Source organism: Salvia hispanica, chromosome 6 (genome assembly GCF_023119035.1).
Source record: "Salvia hispanica cultivar TCC Black 2014 chromosome 6, UniMelb_Shisp_WGS_1.0, whole genome shotgun sequence".
Lineage (NCBI taxonomy): Eukaryota > Viridiplantae > Streptophyta > Magnoliopsida > Lamiales > Lamiaceae > Salvia > Salvia hispanica.
The window spans coordinates 15201701-15227465 of NC_062970.1; the positions used below are offsets into that span (position 1 = coordinate 15201701).

The following is a 25765-nucleotide window of genomic DNA, read 5'->3' on the forward strand; positions in this document are numbered from 1 at the left end:
ATCAATATGTAATTTGCTAATATGATAATTAGATGAATACGTAACTAATTAATACTATTATAAATAGATGAAAAGTTATTAACTATTACTCTTGCATCGTTCAAGTATAATGTTGCATTTGATGTTGTTGTGATATTTGTTTTCTATGTTTTGCCGAATCTATCTCCTAATTTGCATGTTGTTTTATAATTTTTCGCAATAATTTTTTAGGGTTTGTTGGAAAGATTTATTTTATCAATCAACATAGAAAAAATTGTAGTTAGTGTTTGCAAATTATATAATAATATGATTTTGTATTTTTAATATTATAACTGGTATTATTAATATGAGGTACAATATGGATAAATATAAATTAGTGTACAAAATCATATGAATATCGTGTGTTTTTCTACTGACATTGTTGGTATGATTTATTTTTAGTATTTCTATATTTTTTTTGTTTTAGAGTACTGAAGATTGTGAATAATTTAAGATTTTATATTAATTTTGTTAGAAATAAATATTTGTTATTATTATAAAGAGTGAATGTTGTATTTGTAGAGGGATTTTGTTTTTCTTATTGATTTATAAGAAAATATCTATTTATAAATATTGTATTTTCAAATATTGTACTCCCTCTGTTTCAATTAATTTAGTACCAAATTATAAATACATATTTGGACGTTGTATACAAAAGATTTGGCACGGAATGTCGTCTGGGAATGTACTAGAGATGATAATTTGTGATTGCAACACCTTACCGCCCCCATTTCCCTCTCCCTATCTCTCTTCTCTCTCTATCTTCCCAATCGGAGCTGCTACTCGCCGCCGCTCCTTCCGCCTGACTCTCCGCCCGCCCCACCGCTCCCTCCGCCTGACTCGCTGCCCGCTCCACCGCTCCCTCCGCCTCGACTCGCTGCCGCTCCACCATTGTGTCATATCTCTCTCGGTTTCACGCCCCACCCCAGTTGTTGCCGCCCCGACCCCGACAGCCACTGCATTCGGTGGCCTCCGTCACCTTTCTCTTAATTTTTTTCATGTTTTCAAAATTTGTAAAATAAACTCAATATTTTGGTGTTCGAACTTTCAGAAAGGGTAGATCAAAAGATACTACCTTTGTTTGTCGCCGGTTTCCGGGCAGAATATATTATACAAGATTTTGGCCGCTACAATTCTCACCCTTGCAACTAACCGTTTCTATAGGAGTTAGGACTCGCGAACATCTTCCATCCACTAATAAGCCCATAAGGTCATCTTTCATTTCATTATTTTGGATATTCAGGCGATTCCACTTCTCTCCGGTTTCTATATCACTTGTTGCATCACATGGGACTGATAAATTTCTACTTGATACTGTCTTGTTTATGTATCCCTCTCTTCAACAAGAAGTCAGCATCGTATCCAGTTCCTCTCCACTGTCTGATACCGACACTAACATGGATACTGCCGAACTTCTTAAAGAAAAGGTCAATTTCTCTACTCATATACTAAATTCTCATGAACTTCTTAACTTTGTAGCTCAATTTGTTCTTGTGATAATTTTTTAGAAATGTAGTGTTATTTTACTATAATATGCACATCACCCAAATGCTATTTGTTTGGATGAGCTACTTCTCTTGATGGAATTGGTAGTATGTTGTGACTATGCTTGTCAGAGTATGAGTGAAGATTTTGGCTGCTGGCTTATTTTGTATGACAGCACACAACCCTGGCGAAAACCAGTTGACACTTAGAAAAAGAGAGGGAAAACCAATTATAAATAAAAAGTTAAAAATACATGATTGCAACTTATAAACTTTTTCGAGTGTGGCATAGATGCCATTGGAGCAATCTAAACTGCAACAGGGTTGACAGTAGCATATTTAGATTTAAGATTGCCACAATAATTTTAGCAAGTGACCTTTCTTTTGGATTAACTGATAGGGCTGATCAGCTTGCCATTTGAAGAGCGATCTACACTGTAATAATGTCTTACAATGTTCTTGTTTCTTTGGCGAATATTACTTTGGAGTGTTTAAGCCTGCAATCTCAGTTTGCTACTGCTAATCTGGCATAGATTCTAGGCACAGTAATATTTTTGTTCCTTACTTGCAATCTTTGTTTTCATTCTTTTACATTTTTAGTCGTTGGAGTAGTATTATACCATTACCATCTACTATATTCTTGTTCTAAATATTTGTCCTTTCTTCTGATGGTTGCCAATGTCATTTTCTTTACATAATATTCCTGCAGGGTAATGCTGCATACAAAGGAAAACAGTGGAATAAGGCGCGTAGTTTTTATACAGAGGCAATAAAATTGAATGATGCAAATGCTACCTACTATTCCAATCGGGCAGCTGCTTATTTGGAGTTGGGATGGTTGGACACATTCCACCATTATTTACAGCAGCATTTTCTTTCTTAAGTTATTTGCCAAACTTCTGCCCTTACACGTGCTTTTTATGCAGCTATCAGCAAGCTGAAGAAGATTGTAGCAAGGCAATATCTCTGGATAAAAAGGTCAGTGGAGCTTGCTCTTGCTTTACCTAATGAAAGTGATGTTGTGTTGCTGTTTTGAATCTAGTTATTTCACCCCACTAAATTGGCATGTTCACAGTCCCATTGCATACCTCCTTCCATGCTGGGTGTTATCTTGATAATGGATGTCTTTCAAGCTTTTCATTCAAATTGGCGATTTGTAATGATATTCTTGATTCAAATCTATTTTCTTGACTGAGTGCCTTTTGTATTACTTGAATAAATCTCTACCTAAACATTCATTAAAGATGAGCCTTAATATTATAGCATGCTCTTTAAAAGATTATTTTTTTGATTTTATATCCCGAACCTGACAATTTCCAATGTTCAAATAGATCTTGACTGAGTGCACTTTTGTATTACTACATTATATGTGCTGCCAATAAACTGTAAATAACTAATTGTTCCATTTTGGATGCGTTCCTGTTTAGTACTTGGAGTTCTCCTCATTGTCCGTATTCCGCGACTGTTTTTCTAGCATATACAAGCTTCACCTAAAGTCAAGCAAACTGCAGCTCTCATTGTTCAGTCACATGTCTTCATGGTTCTGGTTTAAGTCCTATCTGTTTTAGTCAAAGCCGTGAAAGAAATGTGATTTGCTGACAAGTGCATGTTAATGAATCTTCACTTAAAAAAGTTAATCTGATTAAATTTCCCCCTCGCTCTCACCCCCTGCAGTACGTGAAGGCCTATTTTAGACGAGGGACAGCTAAAGAATCACTGCTTCTCTACAAAGAAGCTATTGAAGGTTAGGCAGGACTTGTGAACACTTGCAGTTCTTTAGAGCATGATTGTAGCTTACATGTTCATAGTATCGCTGCTAATGGTTTTCGACTTGTCTATATCAAATATCATAATCTGTTGTGGTGACCTACAGACTTCAAGCATGTGCTCCTTCTGGAACCACAAAATAAGGTCGCCGGTCAAGCGGAAAAGAGGCTAAGGAAATTAATCACTTGAATTCTTCTGCTGCTTCATCTGGTAATTTAAGGTTGGACATACCCAAGCTGTTGTTTCATGCACTGATTCTTTTATTAGGAAAAAAATTATGAGTTCAAGGTGGCTAATGTCTCCACGAAAAGAATGGATAAATCAGTTCAGCTATATAACTAGAAAAAAACTTCTTATATGATTCCAGGTCGTAGTTGTGGAACAATCAAAGGTATCAGTTTTCCTTTTGATTATTAATTTGTTAATAAATAATAGTAGGAATTACTTATATCCAGCATTACTTCCTGACTCCTGTAAAGAACACATGTTCTCACAACTGTTCAAGCTCATGGTTTTAAGGTAACCGGTGGGCCATATTCATTGTGAAGGCAATAATGTAAAGACTATATAATTTCTACATAAATAATGAATTAAGAAAAAGTTAGAGAATCGTAACTTATTGTATAGATAAAACAAATAATATTAATATGACCGAACAATGTTTGCCTATGTCTCAAACAAGGCATGTACAATAACATTCTACATAAAATCTTCTTCCCATATAATCTTCTTCCCATATGCACAATATTTATTTGGAAATCAGCGTTAAGGATTGCCATTTGAATAAACTGCAAACTGCTAGAAAAACAATTCTACTTCACTTGTTCCAAAGTGAAGATGGAGTAATAAAATGATGCCATGGAATAGAAAGCACTTTATACAAAATCTCCATCCACAACCACAATATCAGTTCGTGGGCATACACATTAAATTTATGTATATTAATATTAATATTGGTAAATAATCAACAAATTAAAATCAACACCACTGATTATATTTATAGATATACATAAATTGACCGAAACTCAACCTTAACAATAGCCCTCTCTCCTCTCTCCCTCCACAAAATCTCCACGCCTTGCTGCAGTCCCTCCATCCAAACTACATATCCAAATCCCCCATTCCATCTCCATTACACACAAAAACAAAAAAAAAAAAAACAAAAAAAGAAGAGAGAGAGAGAATCCCAATTCTGCCATGCATATTTGTGCATGTGTATGTGCGTGTATGTAACAATGCTCAATTAAATCAAAACAAAAATCCCTACATACAAATATATTCATACGTGTTATATATATATATAAACACACATACACACACAGATAGAGAAAGAAAGGAACCAAAAAAAAATGGCCCGTAGCCTGAGCCTGACCGGATCGGCGGACTTTCTGTACCGGAGCTTCTTCTCATACTCGGGGCTCCGGTCAACGAAAACGGATCTGCAAGAGGGTACGGTGATGCACTGCTGGGTCCCGAAGAGCCATAAGGCGTCAAAGCCGAACCTGATGCTGGTCCACGGCTTCGGCGCCAACGCCATGTGGCAGTACGGCGACCTCCTCCACCACCTCATGCCGCGCTACAACGTCTACGTCCCCGACCTCCTCTTCTTCGGGGAGTCGTGGACGCGACGCCCTGACCGCTCCGAGGACTTTCAAGCGCAGTGCCTGATGCGCCTGATGGAGGCGCACGGGGTGGCGCGGCTGAGCGTGGTGGGGATCAGCTACGGCGGGTTTGTCAGCTACAGCATGGCGGCGCAGTTCCCGGAGATGGTGGAGAAGGTGGTGGTGTGCTGCTCCGGGGTGTGCCTGGAGGAGAAGGATCTCAAGGAGGGGTTTTTCGAGGTGGCGGATCTGGAGGAGGTGGCCAGCATTCTCATGCCGCAGACGCCGCAGAAGCTCAGGGAGTTGATCAAGTTCGCCTTTGCCAAGCCGGTCAAGGGCGTCCCTTCGTGCTTCCTCTCCGATTATATCCACGTACGTCGTCGTCTTTTATTCTTGTTTTTACAAATTTCTTTTGGTAGGGACTATATATTCTAAATTTCGAACAAAATGCTGAAAATTTGGTGATATTAGGATGAAAATTTGGGGATCTATCATGTAGTTTTGAGAATTACTCAGAAAAATCATAGAGTTTTGATTTGTGTTTAATTATCTCATGATAAAAGTTTGGTGGATATGCAAAATTGGCCAATGAATTAAACAAAATTGTCTATTTATAAAGAAGATATATCATTTGGAAGAAGAAGAGATATGTAGTTTCTCAAAGAGATATCTTACATGTTTAATTTATTTTTGGTGACAAATTGTTTGGTGGAGTGCAGGTTTTCTGTACAGAATTTCTTGATCAGAAAAAGGAACTAATTCATGCTTTAACCGCCGACAGAAAGCTCGATAGAATACCCAAGATCGAACAGGTTATATAAATAATTTCAACTTCTTTTTCTTATAGGTATATCAGAATTTAAACTATTGCTTAATTATTTGTTTTTGTCCATATATATATAACAGCCAACGTTGATCATATGGGGAGAGCAGGACAAAATATTTCCACTTGAGTTGGGATTCAGACTTCAAAGGTTAGATGCCACCAACTTAGTACTTCATCCATAATACCATTCATACTTTTCTTGTTAAGTTGTAAATTAAAGATAATTAGTGTAATTAAATTAGTAATTTAAGTATAATAAGAAAATACTTAATTAACTCAGCCCTAATAACTTAATTAAATATCCTAATTCTTATTAAAAATAAAACACAGTACTATTATTTTTCTATCTACTGCTCATAATTATATATTATTTTATTGGAATTGATTTAAAAAGCTAATTTATCATAACATTTTTATTTCTATTTTTGATTAACTAAATTTTTCAAAGACATATTTTTTCACATATTGCATTATTTCAAATTTTCAGTTTTTACCTAATCATATTTGAATTTTTAAATAGTTTAGTTAAAAATAAAAAGAAGACGATACAGATAAAAATAAAAATTTATTTGTACTTTTAAATAGCATAAGGAAAATGTAAAAAAAAATGAAAAAAAGAGAAAAACTGAATAAAAAATGACATAGTTTGGTATAAATACACCACAACAAGGAGTGTTGCGCGTTTTATTAAACTTAAGGTATTTACAGATTCACATATGATTAGATAAAAATTGAAAAATGTAATACGTGAGAAAAAACAATGTTTGAAATTGATTAACTTAAATATCAAATGAAAATCTAAAAGAATAGAAAAGATTTTCAAAACAAAACAGTGTGGATTCAAAAGACTAAAGTCCAAATTTGGTAATTTATATTTGCTCTAAAAAACTTTTTGGTCCTATAGAGTATGATACTTTTTGGTCCCAAATAGTAATATTTCGGTCCACAATTAACATTTTCCTTTAAATTTAACAATCAAACATATATTGATCAAATTAGTGACTTAATTATAAATCTAGTTAATCAGGTTAACCAAACAAATTCAATATTATTATTTATATTAATATGTTTTTACCTATATTAAAAATATTAAGTCATAAAATATATTTTTACAATATAAAATATTAAAATTTATAAAATTTTTACCTAGAATATAAAACTCAATTATAATTTATAAAATATTCACAAATTTTGTTTTTATTATAGGTGAAATTCATAGGAAAAATGTTTTATCAATTCAAATTTAATATATTTTAATTAAATATTTTATAAATTATAATTTAATCTAATATTAATTATAGGTAAGAAGTATTTTATAATTTTATATTAAATTAGTTAGGTTGGTATGACTAATTAGATTCATAATTAAGTCATTAATTTGATCAAAACATGTTTCATCCTTAAATTTAACGGAAAATGTTAATTATGGGTCAAAACATATTGTTTGGTATAAAAAATTGTAACTCACTCAATGCATAGGACTTAAATTTTTTGTAAAGCAAATGTCAGAGACAAAATTTAGACTTTAGTCGGTGTAAATAACACCACTGCATGAGATGGTGTGTCAATAGACACCACAGATGATCCTCTCCCAACATAAATTTATAGTATTAAAACAAAATAAATACTCCATTCGTCCCACAAAAGATGTCACACTTTCCTTTTTAGTTTATCCCACAAAAGATGTCACATTTCTATTTTTAAAAAAAGTTCTCTCTACATGAATATAAAAATTATATTTTCTCTCTCCATTTAACACACATAAAACCTTCTAAAATCCCGTGCCGTCCCACAAGTGTGACATCTTTTGTGGGACGGAAGAAGTACTAATATTGATAAAGAGTTGAACAAAAACAATGCTACTAAACAGTGGCGAAGCCAGAACTTTAACATTGGGGGGCCCACATTATCATTGGTAGTTGTGAGCAACAACGAAAGTTAAAATTGAGAATAAAAATACATAATTTTCCCTATTAAAATATACAAAAAAAGATTAAAAACAAAAGTAAACAAATGAATACAAAATAAAGTTATAAATAATATGAAAATAATAGAGAATTTTTTGATGGTAAAATAGAAAAAACAAAGCCAAAATTGTAAATGGGGCTAAGCAAAATTCAAACCCCAGACCTCATTATACACAGACTACACCTCCATTCAACTGCGCTACTACATACTTACACACATTTATTAAATATATATAGATAATATAGTAAGTACTAAAAATGATGGGGGACCATGGCCCCCCCCGGCCCTAATGTAGCTTCGTCTCTGCTACTAAATGTTGCTCGATATATTACTCCCTCTGTCCCATTAAAAATGAAACATTTTCCTTTTTAGTTTGTCCCATTAAAAATGAAACGTTTCCTAAAATGGAAACATCTCTATCTCTACATTTTTATCTCTCTTACTTTATACTCTCTCTTCATTAACTCACAAAACAACACAACATAAAAACCCGTACCGATTTTCAAATGTTGCATATTTAATAGGACGGAGGGAGTATTTTATATTTCTTCTTTCTTTTATTTAAATCTTCACTTGTAAAATTGCTAGATTGTACTAATATAATAATTGCAGGCACATAGGTGACAATGCAAGAATTAAAGTGATAAAGAATGCTGGACATGCTTTGAACATTGAAAAACCAAGGGAGTTTGCTAAGCATTTGAAAGCATTTTTAATTGAAGATAGTTCTAGCCCAAGATCAAATTGGAATTGGAGCTGGAGCCCTAACTTGAGTTCATATTCAAATTCAAATTCGAGTTCAAGTTCAAGTTCATATTCGAATACCAACCCTTACTCCCTTTCATCGTTGCGACAAAAAAATTTCTTCAGGACTAGTAGCCCTTGATATTAGTTCTCTCTCAAATATTTGACAAATTTGTTAATCAATTTTATTGGTCATGTATGCATAATCTTTTTGCTACATGATAAGTGTGAATCTATTACTATTCGTCCACAAAAAGTTTTGCTTATCATAGGTATAAGATTTAATACAAAATTTATAAAGTGAAAAATAGAAATATACATAAAAATTTGTTAGTACAAAATGAGAAATTTATAGTAGTAATAGATAGAAACTAATTCAGATATTTTTGTGATTGGAAGTAGTATTTAGTTTCAAAATCAATTATTCTGGTCAAGATAAAAATAAATCTCTACTTCCATAGCTATAAATTGTGGACTAAAAAATGGGGCAGAATAAAATAACCAAGAGAATAATTATATAATATTTCAAAATGATTTTTATGGTATAAATAAAGGTTATTTGCATATAAATATATAAAATTTTGATCTTTTTTAGTTTTTCCTTCAAACAATATTTAATGAATACAAACGCATGGACTTTGCATTTTTCAACTTTTTTCCAAAAACAAAAAAAATAAAAACTGATACTACTATGACAAATTAGAATATATATGACAATCAAAATGATGTCATTTTAATTTAATTAATTTCTTTAAGAAATAAATCATTAATTCCACAATACCAGAATCCTCACATAGCTATCTACCCCTGTTTCCTTCGCTCTTTTCATTATTTTTCCAATATTGATTCCAAGAGGCTATTTAAAAATTAAACTTCTACATTAATCTTGTTTTATTTGTTAGGATACTAAATAATGTGGCAATATTATATAAATATGTTTGAATTCTCTTGCAGTGGAAAATTATTCAAATAAACGAATCCCACAATTTAAAAACCCCTTCAACTAACAATTAACTTTCTAAATCCAGGCTAGAAACAAATATGAAAGGTTTTCATACATTTATATAACATGATTCACATGTTACAAAATCGGAATATGAAACATTTTTGATCACATGTACGAAATTCTAGTAGAAACTCATGCTCCCTCCGCACCCTAATTTGTCACCATTTAATCCAACACGAATTTTAAAAAATATAATAAAAAATGAGTTGAAAAAGTTAATAATAAGTGAGTCTTCGAGTTAGTGAAAGATCTTTTATATTAATTTTATAATAAAATGTGAATGAGAATGAGTTAGTGGAAGATGAGATCACTGGAAAAAATGATAAAAATGAAAGTAATAAATTTTTAGGGACGGAAACAAACGAAACATGTGACAAATTTTCGGAGAAGTATCATAAATTAGAATGCAAAGGCAAAATTAGAACAACACAAAAAGCATTCTTTAAATAAAAAAAAGTCAATAGAGAAATGGGATAATAGCTTTCCTGTTTGTTGGATAATCTCCAGCAAATTTCTTCAAATACCATCTATGATTGGCCATCGCTCTCGGCACCAAATTGGCGCAAGTGTAGAGAAAAAAGGCCAGGCCGGCCCACGACCACGTCATGAAGGCCCAGCCCGCCCACTCCAAAATCTCCCCCAAATAATTAGGGCAACTCACCCACTCAAAAAGCCCGCCTTTAGGAACCCTATACCCACCCCCCTTCTCCTTAAGCGCCAACAAAGCATAATCCGACGAAATATTCGCCGCCGCGCCGCCGGCGAATACGGCGGCCCCGGCTGCCATCCGCCACCAGAACCATCGATCGGCGCTGAGATCGGCGTACTCGGAGACCCAGCGCGCCTGCAGGTAGGCGTTGAGGAGGTTGAAGGCGAAGGCCATGGCGGCGACGCTGGCCGGAAATCCGGGGGTGTTGCGGCAGCGGAGGAGGCGGAGGGGGTAGAGGAGGGTGCGGTGGAGGTAGTGGAGGAGGAAGGGGGAGATGAGGGCGGCGGCGCGAGGAGAGGGGGAGTTTTTGCCGAGGGGGAAGAGGAGGAGGGTGAGCCAGAGGGTGGGGGATTCCATGAGGAACCAGGCGAGGGGAGGGGGGAGGGAGGGGCCCCACCCGGGGCGGTGGTGCTTGCCGTAGGGAGCGGTGAGGAAGAGGAGGGAGATGATGGTGGGTATGGTGATTGCGAAGAGTGAAAGGAGGCAGTAATTGTAGAACTGTTGATCCAGAAACACAGACATTCTGTTTTTTGGTTTCTGTGATTTCGAATCAGAGGAAATGGATTGCGCTTGCTGTGGACTATTGTAGTCAAAAGATACACTGAATGTATTTATGATTATTTTATCTTCTCAATTATACTCCCTATCTCTATTCTAGAAATACTCTCTCCGTATTTCAAAATAGAAATATTTGAAACGATATCAATTTTAATATAATTAGTAAAAGCAAGTGAAAAGAATTGATAAAGTAAGAGAGGGGAAAAGAAAAATGAGTAAAGCAAGAAAGAGTATAGTTAGGTGGTGTTCGGTCGGTAAGACTAAATCTCATGATTAAATATATATCATCTTTGGTTCATAAGATTGACCCACACAACTTAATAATCTCATGATAATTAGTCATAGCCTCCTCCTCTGACTAAAATAATCACACAATTTAATCCTAGATGGATAGTCTCATGATTATTAGTCATGACAACCGAATGCCACGTCGCCACCTTAATGGATTGTGGGGTTTATGTTAGAAAGATTATAAAACGAAAAAAGAAATAGTTGCTATTCTTAAAAAAAATACAAAGTTCATATTTTCAATGGACAAATCATAATAAAAATGCTTTTATTTTTGAGGGAAACAGATGAATTAATTTCAGTAATTTGTTTGTGGATTTGGTTACGTTTTATGACTTTATTATTCTAATGTTATAGGGCGCATATTGTACAGACTGAGACTGAGTGATTTGATAATACAGATTTTGAGAATAGTTATAGAGCAAATTACTAATATAGGGCACATAGCAATTTTGTGATTCAACACTTTTACATCACTATGTGTAAATTCATTACTCCACTTATTTAGTTCTTTATCTGCAGCCCATCCATTTCTATATAGTAAAAGTCTTCGAGTGAATCTCAAATTGGTGAGAAGAAGACAGTTGAGGTTCCTACATGCAGGAGTAAACAATCAATAAGTATTACTCCATATTAGTGCATGCATGATATAGGAGTATATACCTAATGTGCAAAGGATGTGTTGAATTGCCCAAAATCAAATTTAACATGAACAAGATTATTAAGATGACATTTTCAGCCAAACAGCCCTTTTGTAGGGACAGGGACCTTACCTTTGCCAAAATCTAAACACACACCCCCTGAGTTTGCTAAATCAATTAGAAAATATCTTGCTTAGGTTTATGCAAACACAAGAAGAAGAAAAATGTAAATATAAACATACATACATACGGTACCTGTATTGCTTTGGGGCCATATCTGTTGAGACCGAGAGCCCGTTGTATTGCCCCTATTCTGTTGCGCAGAGCAAGCATCAGATGCCCATAACTCACTCTCTTGGCTTGCTCCAATGTCTGGACAAAGCTGTAAGTAAGCGCCCCCATTGCCATGCCGGTGAAAGCCTGTATAGATATAGTAGAACCATTCCTTAACAATGAAATCGGGAACGTTAGCAAGTTTGATGAAATCGGAAAATATGACATACAGTGGTATCTCCGGAGCTCTGATGATCATCGCATGCGCTGATAGAGATGGCCAAGCCCCCACTGGTGCCTTTGTAGGCGCCATTCGGGGGGCAATGATCCTCCCATTTGTAGTATGCTTGCCTGATCAAACACATGAGGAGTGTGTGACATATATATAGTGGGGTGAATGATCTAAGTCAAGAGAAAATTAAGACCTATTGACTCTGCAAACATTTGTGAGATCTAAAAAGGTGCCACTGGAGCAAGTGTCGACGATGGCATGAAGGGTTGCCCCTCTTGGCAACGGCCTAACAATGATTGCATTCAGTTCATCATCCAGTATCCTTCCCTCTGTCTCGTAGTCAACCGGCATTAGGGACTCGTCGTATCCATCCACCTCATCATCATCCCGGTCCCTCACCTGTGACCCATGCCCCGAGTAGTGGAACACCAGCGAGTCCCCTGCCCGGCTGCCTTCAACTAGCCACCCCAGCGCCCTACGGATGTTTCTCTTTGTCGGAACACGCATGCAGTCCTCTTCCTCCTCTGCACCACATATATTTTCTCAACAAAATCATACTACTAGACTTATACTCCTATTTACGTGTCATCTCAGTTTTTTTTTTAAAATTTACTACCACAAAATACAAGTAGACTAATTTTGTTTACAGACCAAAATGGCAAAACAAGACTACATACTATACTATACCTGTTAGGACGAGGATGCTGGAGAGGGGAAAGCGGAACTTCTGGAGCAGAAGCCTCTTCATGGACATGACATCGTTGACACTGCCCCGAAGGCTCTGTCTATGCCCCTTGTAGGTGATGCCACATAGCACGGCTCGTTTACGTCCATAAGCATGAGAGGTGGGATTCAGCTGCTGTGGTGGTGCATTGCTTTGATACACCCTGCCATTTGCTGCATAGCCTTGGTTAGTCGAGTATGGAAAGTTGTAGGTTCGTTCCAGCACTGTGGAGCCGCGGCAGCTAGGGCAGTAGAAGCTCTGCGCCTCGAGTGGCACCACACAGACCATCCGGCATCACCTGCAGCTTACTCTCTTGCTCGTCATTTCCTCTCTAAGATTCTTGGCTTTTACAAGAGTTTGTGTTAATGCTGAGGGTTCTTTCCTCTTTATTTATAGGAAGATATATGGATATACCTTCAGTCCATCGAAATAAACAAAGGATAAGCCTATAGTATTATTTTTATCTACCTGGACTAATCCTTGGAAAAAGTGGTTGGGACTGAATCAGAACAAGTAGACTACCAGTTGAGAAATGAATATAATGAAGCTTTTTTTGTGATTGCAATAAGTCGATTGGGTTCCATGCTTATCAGGATATCATTTTCTAGATAAACAAATAAATCTCTCGAATGCTGATTCTCTTATGCCATAAAAGCTTCATTCATGTGTTTCATGATTCACTGATTTTTCAAAAGGTGCATGTGTAACATACTTGGTGGTAGCTTTGGCAGACATGCGTAATACTACTTGTGATTTTATTTCACATTGCCAAAAAAATCAACAACTTTTTCTTGGTATTTCTAAAATTGATACCTCTATAAATACAAATTCGGATTTTTCACAAATAAACTATGCTTTTATTCAGAAGGCATTTGTTGTACACAATAAATACAAATTCGTTTTTTTCCTACTCTGAGTTATCAGTAATTTAGGGTTAATCAATGGATCCATTTATATTTTCAATTCAAAAACATTATAAGAGCATTCACAGGGGACGATCTCGCAGCCGGCCGATCGATCGGCGGTGAAATCATCCCATATGGTGGGTGAACCGCCGATCAATGGTCCCTCCCCAACGCCCTACATGTCATCCGCGCCGACCGCGATCGCATATTTTTTTTTAATTCCAAAACTCACACTATAAATACCCTTTCTCCTATTTCATTTCACCCATGCCCACTTCTCTTCTCACACTCCTCTCTCTCTTTCTAAATCTCTCTACTCGAAATGGACCCAGTGACAGCGACGAAGACAAGATACAAATGATCTTAGAGCGAGCCATGTTAGATTACACAGTGCGCCTAGAGGAACGATAACGACAAGAACCATTGGTCCCTAGGCCAATCCAGCATTGGCAGCGGGTCTCCTGTGAGCACACCGTGGCTGCCCAACGGCTGTACTCGGACTATTTTGCCGAAGAGCCCAGTGGGGTCCGATGGTTTTCCGCCGGCGTTTTAGAATGTGTCGAGAATTTTTGTTGTGCATTGCTAACATGTTGGTGACACGTGATGATTACTTCTAGCAACGTCTTGATGCCAACAGAAAATCCAGACTATAAACGCTGCAGAAGTGCACGACTGCAATGAGGCAGTTGACTTATGGAGGAGCGACATATATATTTGATGAGTATCTCTACGTTGCTGATACCACTGGCCGCGAATGTCTAAAGAATTTTTGTCGGGGAGTTGTGGAGGCTTTCGACAACACTTATTCGCGGACACTGACGATTGCCAATTCTTGCTGGATTTGCACGAAAGGGTGCATAGATTTCCTGGAATGTTGGGAAGTATAGATTGTATGCACTGGGCATTACATTTTTCGACGATTGATAACGAACAGATCTTGTGACATTTACACATAATGACATAGGTATATTCCAACACACGATCTCTTGTAAAGATACAGATGAGCAAATCCTCCGCTTGATTACATGCTTGTTATTAATAAAAATGTATGATACCATATTTGGGCCATGTTTGGTAGGGGTGATAACTCATCTAAGGATGAAATTTTATAAAAAAAAATGATTTTGTTCATAAAATTCTATCCCTAGATGAGTTATCACCTCTACGAAACATGTCATACTGTGAATTGGCTTCGTCCTTGATTACAGTGATAACAGGCTTGCTGCGGATTACTTTTATTTCAGCTTGTCAAAACAAAGCAGTAGTCCTTTATATGCATGCCATCCATCTCTATAAAGTGAAAGTCTTTGTCTGAATGTCAAACTCGTGGGAAGAAGAGAGTCGAGGTTCCTACAATGCACAAATAAACAATCAATAAGTATTACTACTCCATAGTAGTACATAGTAGTAATATATATCTAATGTGCAAAAGGATGTGTTGAATTGCTCAAAATAAAATTAACTTGAATAAGTTTATAGCTAAATTTGAACTCTAGGATAGATAGATGGGTCTGTCCGTACCGGATGGCCTTCAATTCTAACCATTTCAATTGAAGCAAAATTCTCAAAAAGAAAGTCTAATTGTGGGCCCTGTCTCCTTAATCTATACTCAGTAAATAATCTCTTGCTTAGGTTTATGCAATAAAGTTAGTAAGAATACAAATAAACATACCTGTGTTGATTCGGGGTCATATGGGTTGCCAACGGTAGCCTGTCGTGCAGCCCCTATTCTGTTGTGCAGGGAAAGCAGCAGCTGCCCATAGGTTAGCCCCTCCTCTTGCTCCAATGTCTGGACAAAGCTGTGAGTAAGCACCCCCGTTGCATATCTGGCGAAAGCCTGTATACGTATAATAGCGCTATGAATTCGGGTATATATGTTGCCAAATTTGATCAACCTGGAAAATAGGACATACAGTTGTATCTAAGGAGCTCTGATTATCATTACAGGCGCTGAAAGCGATGGCCAAACCACCACTCGTGCCTTTGTAGGCGACGCCATTAGGGGGATCATGATACCTCCACTTGTAGTACACTTGTCTGTTCATCAAAACACAAGAGTGAATGTATATATATATATAGGGTCGTTGATCACTATTTTAAATTTATAACTGACAACTATGTCAGTTATAGATTATTTGTATGTCAACAAAATTTAGTTAGCATACAAATGTCTTCGTGTTGACACCTAAAACATTATACTATGTGGGGTGAACGACAAAAAATTAAGAGCTACCTTTTGATTTTGCAAACATTTGGGAGATCTAAAAGGGTGCCAAGCGTCAGTGATGGCATGAAGGGTTGCCCCTCTGGGCAACGGCCTAACAATGGTCGCATTCAGTTCATCATCCACTATATATCCCTCTCTCTTGTGGTCAACCGGCAATAGGGCCTCGTCCCATCCATCCACCTCGTCCCCATCGCTGTCCCTCACCTGTGTCCCGTGCCCTGCGTAGTGGAACACAAGTGAGTCCCCTGCCCGGCTGCCTTCAACCAGCCACCTCAGCGCGTTACGGATGTTTCTCTTCGTCGGAAAACACCTCATGTAGTCCACTTCCTCCTCTGCACCACATTTTTTCCTTTCTAATTTAATTCACCACAAAAATGGCAAAACGAGACTATTACTATACCCGTTAGGACGAAGATGCTGGAGAGGGGAAAGCGGAACCTCTGGATAAGAAGCCTCTTCATGGACAAGACGTCGTTGACACAGCCCTGAAGAGGCTTCGAATCCCCTTTGTAGGTGATGCCACACAGCACGGCTCGTTTACATCCGTAGGCATGAGAGGGAGCACTAAGCTGCTGTGGTACCCTACCATTTGCTGCATAGCCTTGGTTAGTCGAGTATGGATAGTTGTAGCTTCGTTCCAGCACTGTGGAACCGCGGCAGCTGGGGAAGTAGAGGCTCTGCGCCTCGAGTGGCACTACACAGACCATCCGGCACCACCTGCAGCTTACTCTCTTGCTCGCCATTTTCTCTCTAAGTTTCTTGGCTTGCACAAGAGTTTATGATAGCCCGGCAAATGTTTCTTTCCTCTTTATATATTGGAGCAAGTAGATAGTGGTACAGAATCTAAGAATTCAACGTTGTTTTTACCTTTCATGATTTATAACATAGATAATTAATTGCCTATTTTTCTACATATACTACAATTTCTCCAATCCATCTAAGTGAACATGATTGAATCAGAAAAAGTAGGTTGCCAGCTAAAAAATGAATAGTACTACAAGCTTTTTGTGATTGCAATATTTATATTCTTCTAGAGAAACAGTCTCAATCGCTGGTTCTCTTAATTATGCCAAAAAAGCTTCATTCTTGTGTAGCTGCATGTGTTTCATGATTGTCTCATTCTGTTCAAAATGTAAATGAGTCAGAATTCATGTTGATAGCTTTACAAGAAATGCTTAAAAATACACGTCATTTTATTTGACATTCGGCAAAGAAAAACAACTTTTTTTTGGGTATTTCCAAAAGTATGCTTATGCATTTGCATACAATAAATACAAATTCATTTTTGTTTCTGCTCTTCGAATTATTAGTAATTTAGGGTTAATCACAGTCCATTTATATTTTCAATTCAAAAACCTTCTAACATTTAAAGGTTGTCCTAGGACATTTGGCTACGTACTGATAATAAATCAACGTGCCAACCTCTACTTTATTTAATACTCCTCTTATAAGATAATGAAAAAAAAAATCCTAAATACCTAAAATCCAAGGTGACTCATTATTTCGTCAAGTAAAACATGACATAAATCAAATTATTTTTTGAATTTTAAGGGCTTTGAAGTGGGGATGTGATCGATTGCTAACTATTTACTTCCTCCGTCCCACAATAAGAGTCATGTTTTGTCATTTCGGTCCATCTCATAATAAGAGTCTTATTTCACTTTTACCATAAATAGTAAGTAGGCTTCACATTCCACCAACTTATTCCACTACATTTTGTTATAAAACTAATATATATAAGTGAGACTCATATTCCATTAACTTATTGAACTCATTTTTTTTATATTTCTTAAAACCCGTGTCATAACTAAATAGGATTCTTTTTCCGAGACGGAGGGAGTACTATAATTGTTAACTACTACCAATGCCGAGCCATTAGATCTGAAAGATCTAGTGGTATGCCATGTGGAAATTCATTTGTATTAATTAATTCAAAAAGACCATTTTCGTCGTTCCTTATAAATGATCATTTTTGTCATTCTTGTGATGTCAGCATCAGTAATAAGGTGGACTAAATGCCTTGAATATGCCAACTAAATTTGATTGACATTAATCGTACATGTAATTCACATTATATGTATTAGTATATGTTGATGTGAGTCTCAAAGTTGCAAATATTGAAAATTCAAATAAAATTATTAAATTTTATCATCAACAATTATGATCTTGTTAGAATCATTAAAAAATTATCTTTAGTTTGGTACTCCCTCCGTCATAATAAATATGAAACGTTTGCTATTCGACATATGATTTTATGTAGTGTTGCTTTGTGATAACCCTATAGAGAAGAGAGAAGACTCTTCTCTATATTGTTCTCTCTTTTATTTTACTTTCTCTCCACTTTAATTACTCCCCTCGTCCCATAGAAATAGACTGTATTTTCTTTTTCGTCCGTCTCATACAAATAGTTCATATCTACTCCTATTTATGGCAACCTTTTTCTTCTTTTCCTTTACTTCATCATTTTTGGGGCCCCACCATCCACTACACAATTTCAACTACTTTTTCTTCTTCTATCTTACTTTACCAATTACGTACTCCCTCCGTCCCAAGTTACTTGAGTCATATTCCATTTGGGTTGTCCCAAGTTACAAGACTCACACCTACTTTATTTTTCTTTTACTTTACCCTCTCTCTTACTTTATTCTCTCTTCTACTTTATTTTATTTTATTTAACTTAGTAAACATAACTTTCTTAAATTCCGTGCTGAAAAGAAACGTCTCAAGTAATATAGGACAGAAAGAGTATTAAAACCTGGCAATCTCAAATGTTCTATTTTTATGGGACAAAAGGAGTATTTACTAATTTTTTTCAAAATAAGTATAAAATGAAGTGTAATATCTGTTATAGGATGGAAGAGGACTAATACTACTTAATAGTTGTGTGCTGTGGAAATAATTCATTTTCTTGACATTTACAAGTTTTATCCGAATTGCCGTTGGTAGTGGAAAAAGAATAAAAGAAAGAATAACTTTTGTTTACCTTTTTAGATGACATTTCTTTTGATGATGCCCATTATAGGAAGTTCCATATTATCTTTAGATAGCTATCAACTCATTAGAGTGGCCCATTATAGGAAGTTCCATATTATCTTTAGATAGCTATCAACTCATTAGAGTGGTGTATACACGTTGGAATAAGGGGTATAACTGTACTCCCAAAGTTTTGTGCATCATACAGTATGTAGTCCAATTTTCACAAAATTTTTCAGTGGCCTAGTGGTAAGTTGGCTCTTTCTCTTACCCAGAGTCCCGAGTTCAACACTTCCTGAGCACGTATCCTACTCTTAGCTTATACTAATTTTCTCTTCTCCAAATTAACTTTGTTTTAATCTATATATCACCTCTAATTCAATTTAATTTTTTTCTCAAATTATATTTAAGTTTTATTAATTATTTTGTTTTAACAAATACGTTTATTAGTTTAACCACTAACTTGCTCTTTTTTAATTTAATTATGTATTCTTTCATATTTAATAATTTTCATTAACTATTTTTTAATAGATACTTATATGACTAATATAAAGTATATATTTTTGTTGTAGTATAAAAAAAAACTCAATATAAATTATAAAATTGAAATAAGTATTATTAAATACAACATATTTATAAAACTAACCTCCTCATTATATTCATATCTATATTATATATTGCTAATTAACAAAACATAGATACTTGTATTTCAAATATATGTGATGCTATAAAATAATTTATTTTTATTTAAAATATAGTTTTTTGATAAAAAAAAAAATGAAGACAAAGATTTATTAAAAATAAAATAAAATAATTGAAAAAGAATAACAAAGAAAAAAAAAAGATTACTCATTTTTTGAAATTTAATTCGTTGTAATTATTTATGCATCCCCAAATTGAAAATTCTGAATACACCACTGCTTATTAGAGATTAAAAGAACTAGATTCGGGTTTTTATTTTATTTATTCGAAGTTGATGTGAATCACATATGTATGTTTTTGTCCGTAATTTTATACTACCTCTGTTTCAAGATAAGCGAGTCATATTCCTTTCTAGGATATTTCACTATAAGTGAGTCATTTCTCTTTTAGCAAAAATTACAAGAATCTCACTGATTAGCTGCTGCAATTTCCGTTAGCAAATACCACTATTCCGTTGCTAAAACTAGTTTCTATCGATGACGCTACTATTATTAGCTTGTTGCCTAAAATGATTGTAACGGATACAATCCGCCACTAAAAGTTAGCAACGGATCGCCAACAGACTAATTCGCTACTAAATGTAAACAACCAATAAGTATTACTCCATATTAATTAGTACATCCAAAATTTAGGAGTATCTATGAATATATCTAGTTAATGTGCAAAGGATGTGTTGAATTGCTCAAAATCAAATTTAACTTGAATAAGTTTATAGCTAAATTTGAACTAGAGAAACTTTTACTGGACAGATGGGTCTGTACTTATCTTCATCTCCTAATTTCTTGATTCTATCCATTTCGATTGGATATGAATTAATATATAGCATTGGTGAGTTTCCTGCGTTGATTTGGAGTCATTTGTGTTGAGACCAAGAGCCTTTTGTGCTGCCCCGATTCTGTTGTGCAGGGCAAGCAGCAGATTCTCATAACTTAGTTTCTTCTCTTGCTCTAATGTTTGGACAAAGCTGTAAGTAAGCGCCCTCGTTGCATTTCCCGTGAAAGCCTACATACATATAGCATATATAGCACCATTCCTTACTATTTAGTATTTCTAAACAATCTTGATGAAATTGGAAATATGACATACAGTGGTATCTCTTGAGCTCTGATGATCTCACAGGCGCTGATAGAGATGGCAAAACCCTCGCTAGTACCTTTGTAGGCGGAATTCGGGAGATAATGATCCTCCCACTTGTAGATGCTTGCCTGATCAAACACATGAGGAGTGAGTGAGTGAGTGACATATTTATATAGTGAGGTGAATGATCTAAGTCAAGAGAAAATTAAGACCTATTGATTCTGCAAACATTTGGGAGATCTAAAAAGGTGCCACTGAAGCAAGTGTCGATGATGGCATGAAGGGTTGCCCCTCTTGGCAATGGCCTTACAATGGTCGCGTTAGGTTCATCATCCAGTATCCTTCCCTTTGTCTCGTAGTCAACGGGTTTGCTATGTTTTATGACTTTTTATTCAATCTTATGTTATAGGGCACATATACAGACTGAGTTATTTGATAATAACTCATTAAGTAGGAGATGGAGTAGGAAATGGATGGCATAGGTGTTCCTCATTGATTTTGAGAATAGTTATAGTTATAGTGCAAATTACTAATATAGGGCACGTAGCAGTTTTGTGAGTAAAATACAGGAATATTTGTACACTTTTATACTATCACCTTGGAGTACAGTAATTACTTATTTAGTTCTTTATCTGCAGCCCATCCACCTCTATAAAGTAAAAGTCTTCGAGTGAATCTCAAACATGTGAGAAGAACACAGTTGAGGTTCCTACATGCACAGGTACACAATCAATAAGTATAAGTAGTCCATATTAGTCCATGCATAATTTGGGAGTATATATCTAATGTTCAAAGGATGTGTTGTATTGCCCAAAATCAAATTTAACTTGAACAAGTTTATTAAGATGACAGTCACCCAAAAGCTTGTGAGGGACAAACACCCCATCACCCCCTGTGTTTGCTAACTCAATTAGAAGATACTCCATCTTGCTTAGGTTTACGCAAACACAAGAAGAAGAAAAATGTAAATATAAACATACATACATACATACATACATACATACATACATACATACATACATACATACGGTACCTGTATTGCTTTGGGGCCATATCTGTTAAGATTAAGAGCCTGTTGTACTGCCCCTATTCTGTTGCGCAGGGCAAGCATCAGATGCGCATAACTCACTCTCTTGGCTTGCTCCAATGTCTGGACAAAGTTGTAAGTAAGCGCCCCCGTTGGAATGCCATTGAAAGCCTGCATAGATATAGTAGCACCATTCCTTAACAATGAAATCAGGTACTTTGGCAAATTTGATGAAATCGGCAAATTTGACATACAGTGGTGTCTCCGGAGATCTGATGATCATCGCATGCGCTGATAGAGATGGCCAATCCCCCTCTGGTGCCTTTGTAGGCGCCATTCGGGGGGCTATGATCCTCCCACTTGTAGTACGCTTGCCTGATCAAACACACGAGTGAGTGACATATATATAGTGGGGTGAATTATCTAAGTCAAGAAAATTAAGACCTGTTGATTCTGCAAACATTTGTGAGATCTAAAAAGGTGCCACTGAAGCAAGAGTCGATGATGGCATGAAGGGTTGCCCCTCTCGGCAACGGCCTAACAATGATCACATTCAGTTCATCATCCAGTATCCTTCCCTCTGTCTCGTAGTCAACCGGCAATAGGGACTCGTCGTATCCATCCAACTCGTCCCCATCATGGTCCCTCACCTGTGAACCATGCCCCAAGTAGAAGAACACCAGCGAGTCCCCTGCCCGGCTGCCTTCTACAAGCCACCCCAGTGCCCTATGGATATTTCTCTTTGTTGGTATACGCCTGTCGTCCTCTTCCTCCTCTGCACCACATATATTTTCTCAACAAAATCATACTACTAGACTTATAGTACTATTTACATGTCATGTCAGTTTTTTCAAAAAATATTTACTACCACAAAATACAAGTAGATTAATTTTGTTGACGGACAAAAATGACAAAACAAGACTATATACTATACCTGTTAGAACGAGGATGCTGGAGAGGGGAAAGCGGAACTTCTGGAGCAGAAGCCTCTTCATGGACGTGACGTTGTTGACACTGCCCCGAAGGCTGTTTCTATGCCCCTTGTAGGTAATGCCACACAGCACGGCTCGTTTATGTCCATAAGCATGAGAGAGCTCACTCAGCTGCTTTGGTGGTGCATTGCTTTTCTGTACCCTACCATTTGCTGCATAAGCACAGCAGCTTGGACAGGAGAGACTCTGCGCGTCGAGTGGCACCACATATATTGTCCGGCACCACCTGCAGCACACTCTGTTGCTCGCCATTTTCTCTTAGTTTCTTGGCTTGAACAAGAGTTTATGTTAATGCGGAGGGTTCTTTACTCTATTTATAGGAAGATGGAGATAACTTCAATCCATCGAAATAAACAAAGGATTATCCTATAGTATTATTTTTATCTATCTAGACTAATCCTTGGAAAAAGTAGACGCCCCCTTAGTTTTATCTTGTTTGGGACTGAATCAGAATAAGTATTGGCTACCAAATGAGAAATGAATATAGTGAAGATTTTTGTGATTGCAATATGTTTGATTGGGTTCCATGCTTATCAGGATATAGATGAACAAATAAATTCTCTCGAGTGCTGATTCTCTTATGCCAAAAAAGCTTCTTTTATGTGTTTCATGATTCCCTGATTTTTCAAAAGGTGCATGTGTAACATACTTGGTGGTAGCTTTGCCAGACATGCATAATACCTATGCTTTTATTTCACATTATCAACAACTTTTTTTTGGTATTTCTCAAGGTGATACCTCTATGAACTATGCTTTTATTCAGAAGGCATTTGTTGTACACAATAAATGCAAATTTGTGTTTTTCCTATTATCTGCATTATCAGTAATTTAGGGTTAATCAATGCAGTTATATTTTCAATTCAAAAACCTTCTAAGAGCATCCACAGTAGGACGGACATTCCAATAGCCTAACACTAGGACATCCCAAAAACACCTCCTACCACATTGATACGTTCAGATTTTGCATGGTTTTAAGGCCATTATTTGGTCCGTTTTGAATATCAAAGTTGCATTACATGTTCATTATTTGCATATTTTATCTATTTCGGTATTTTGACATGTTTTGTGAGAAATGTGCATATTTGAGCCTAAAAAGGGAGTCAAAACGCGAAGTTGGAAATTTGGAAATATTATGCATGTCCAGCGGTCCGCTGCAACAACGCCGGCGACCGCTGGCGCCCAACGACTGCTAAGTCAGTAGCGGCCCGCTAGGAAAAAGCGGCGAGCAGATTTACCCTACTTTCTCTCCAAGATTTACCATATTTTGCAACACTTTTCCTTATTTGAAGAGGGGCGATTTTCTCCCTATAAATACCTCCCAATGCTTCATCAAAAAGGATCTTCTCTTCGCCAAATATTTCCGGAGTTTAAAAGTTAGAGTACTTGATTGTGCAATGGGTTGAAGAAGGATTCAAGTTTACATCAAGGATACAAGGATTCAACCTTTGAGTTTTATTTGCTTTAATTCTTATGTTTTCATTGTCTTTCCTACAATCTATATTTTTAGTCTATTGTATCATGTGTAATTAAACTCATAGGATTCTAGGGATGTGTTAGTAACGACTTTGGTTATACAATTCCTATTTCTATTTAACATCCGTTTTGTTCTTACTTTGTTTCTTCCTTAAGTTAATGGATAATGCTTCATGTTTGAATCACACATTGTGTGATGATTTAATATAACTTGCTACATAATCGTGAGAGGAGGTTGGCGAGTTAAATCCACTTAATAGACACTACAATTAGCTTCCTTTAAAACGACAGTGTTAATTGAAAGTGGGGACTTTTCAAGGGTCTTAGGAGCTTTTAGGAGTTACGTATTTAGGATTGACAACCCTAATGTTTGTAATCAATGTTTGCATCGCATGAGCATAAGCTAGATGACTCGTTCTATCAAAGTAAGAACTGTGTTAGGGTGTTGTAGTTGAAATTTGTATAACCATAACTATGAACGCACATCCCTGAAATTCTCTTATCTCTATACTTTTATCTCTGTGATTTATTTGCAATTAGTTGTTTATTGTTTTCAAATTGTTCTTTACTTTTCCTCCTCTGCACCACATTTTTTCCTTTTAAATTTAGTTAACCACAAAAATGGCAAAACGAGACTATTACTATACCTGTTATGTAACAGCCCGGATTTATAGGGTATAATAAATACGGCGGCTGCTACCAAAACGGACTTAAAGGCAAATAAAACATAGGCTAGGGTTTCATTTAAAGAGATTTGACCAAAGTATTAAAGGAACTATCAAAGCAATAAGTCTTTAACCTATAAAATTTAATGAAAAATAGATACCATAAACAATGGTCAAATATCTCAAAGGTTTGACATAATCTCCAACAAAACCACAAGAAGTCTAAAGCTTCTAAACCGAAAGGAACAAGTGCACAATATCCCAATAATACTTAAAGTGTATCAAAAATTCAGCGGAAACGGCCAAGAGAAAGTGCAGCTATGTGTGAATACACAACTACACTCGAAGTTCAAAACATCCATCTTAATTAATTAATATGCTCAACACCGCCACCGCTCGTCGTCGTTCAACCTGCACATAAGGAAAACACATGCAGGGCTGAGTATTTTGAAATACTCAGTGAACTCGTTGCCAAAACATTTTATAAGTTATGCCACCCTTACCATAGTGAACTCGAGGTTTTACAATTATCAAAATAAAGATCATCGAGTATCACAAAAATATTTCCATAGACTGGCCAGTCAAACAACTCCCCTTTTCTCATCAATTTCCACAATCACAACATTTCCATGGTGCGACGAAAGTGTGGCCACACTTTTCGCCCACGAGACCGGCCGACTAGCAAGGACGGCTCCAGATCCCACCGTGTACACAGCCTGGTAGGGTTTGCGGCCCTACTCAGACCCGAATTCGTTTAAACATATCCATAGCCCTATAGCCCAATAGAGCGAACTCTCAAACTGGGCATCAGGCGCACAATATCACAACAAAACAGACATAGGCATGGCATAACAATTAAACCACCCTTATCTCTCCACATTCATA

General features: G+C 36.3%; 3 protein-coding genes and 2 pseudogenes across 9 annotated transcripts; 1 reads left to right on the plus strand and 4 right to left on the minus strand.

Moving 5' to 3' along the window:
* Positions 1 to 699: 699 nt before the first annotated feature.
* LOC125193173 (uncharacterized hydrolase YugF-like) lies at positions 700 to 8647 on the plus strand. Of its 6 annotated transcripts, none has more exons than XM_048090925.1 (11): positions 700 to 983; positions 1070 to 1228; positions 1366 to 1445; positions 2212 to 2339; positions 2429 to 2480; positions 3177 to 3246; positions 3376 to 3489; positions 3637 to 5242; positions 5590 to 5682; positions 5777 to 5844; positions 8277 to 8647. In XM_048090925.1, the coding sequence occupies exons 8-11, from the start codon at positions 4619 to 4621 to the stop codon at positions 8548 to 8550; spliced, it is 1059 nt and encodes a 352-aa protein (XP_047946882.1). In that variant the 5' UTR covers positions 700 to 983; positions 1070 to 1228; positions 1366 to 1445; positions 2212 to 2339; positions 2429 to 2480; positions 3177 to 3246; positions 3376 to 3489; positions 3637 to 4618; the 3' UTR covers positions 8551 to 8647. The 6 variants fall into 6 exon arrangements, with proteins under 6 accessions (XP_047946882.1, XP_047946883.1, XP_047946879.1 ...); XM_048090926.1 differs by having other exon boundaries at positions 1070 to 1074; positions 1183 to 1228; positions 3376 to 5242; XM_048090922.1 differs by having other exon boundaries at positions 1369 to 1445; positions 3376 to 5242.
* Positions 8648 to 9734: 1087 nt separating this feature from the next.
* LOC125193330 (steroid 5-alpha-reductase DET2) lies at positions 9735 to 10713 on the minus strand. The gene has a single exon (XM_048091100.1). It carries the CDS (start codon positions 10643 to 10645, stop codon positions 9872 to 9874), a length of 774 nt encoding a protein of 257 aa, XP_047947057.1. The 5' UTR covers positions 10646 to 10713; the 3' UTR covers positions 9735 to 9871.
* Positions 10714 to 11502: 789 nt separating this feature from the next.
* Positions 11503 to 13163, minus strand: LOC125192403 (annotated as a pseudogene).
* A 924-nt stretch (positions 13164 to 14087) lies between these two features.
* On the minus strand, positions 14088 to 16735 carry LOC125196960 (annotated as a pseudogene).
* A 3486-nt stretch (positions 16736 to 20221) lies between these two features.
* Positions 20222 to 23057, minus strand: LOC125193433 (metacaspase-1-like). 2 transcript variants are annotated; one of them, XM_048091220.1, is made up of 6 exons: positions 22685 to 23052; positions 22195 to 22525; positions 22005 to 22125; positions 21757 to 21921; positions 20733 to 20851; positions 20222 to 20648 (listed from the first exon to the last, which is right to left on the minus strand). In XM_048091220.1, exons 1-6 carry the CDS (start codon positions 22992 to 22994, stop codon positions 20594 to 20596), a joined length of 1101 nt encoding a protein of 366 aa, XP_047947177.1. In that variant the 5' UTR covers positions 22995 to 23052; the 3' UTR covers positions 20222 to 20593. The 2 variants fall into 2 exon arrangements, with proteins under 2 accessions (XP_047947177.1, XP_047947178.1); XM_048091221.1 differs by lacking the exons at positions 20222 to 20648; positions 20733 to 20851 and adding an exon at positions 21194 to 21432 and having other exon boundaries at positions 22685 to 23057.
* Positions 23058 to 25765: the final 2708 nt, after the last annotated feature.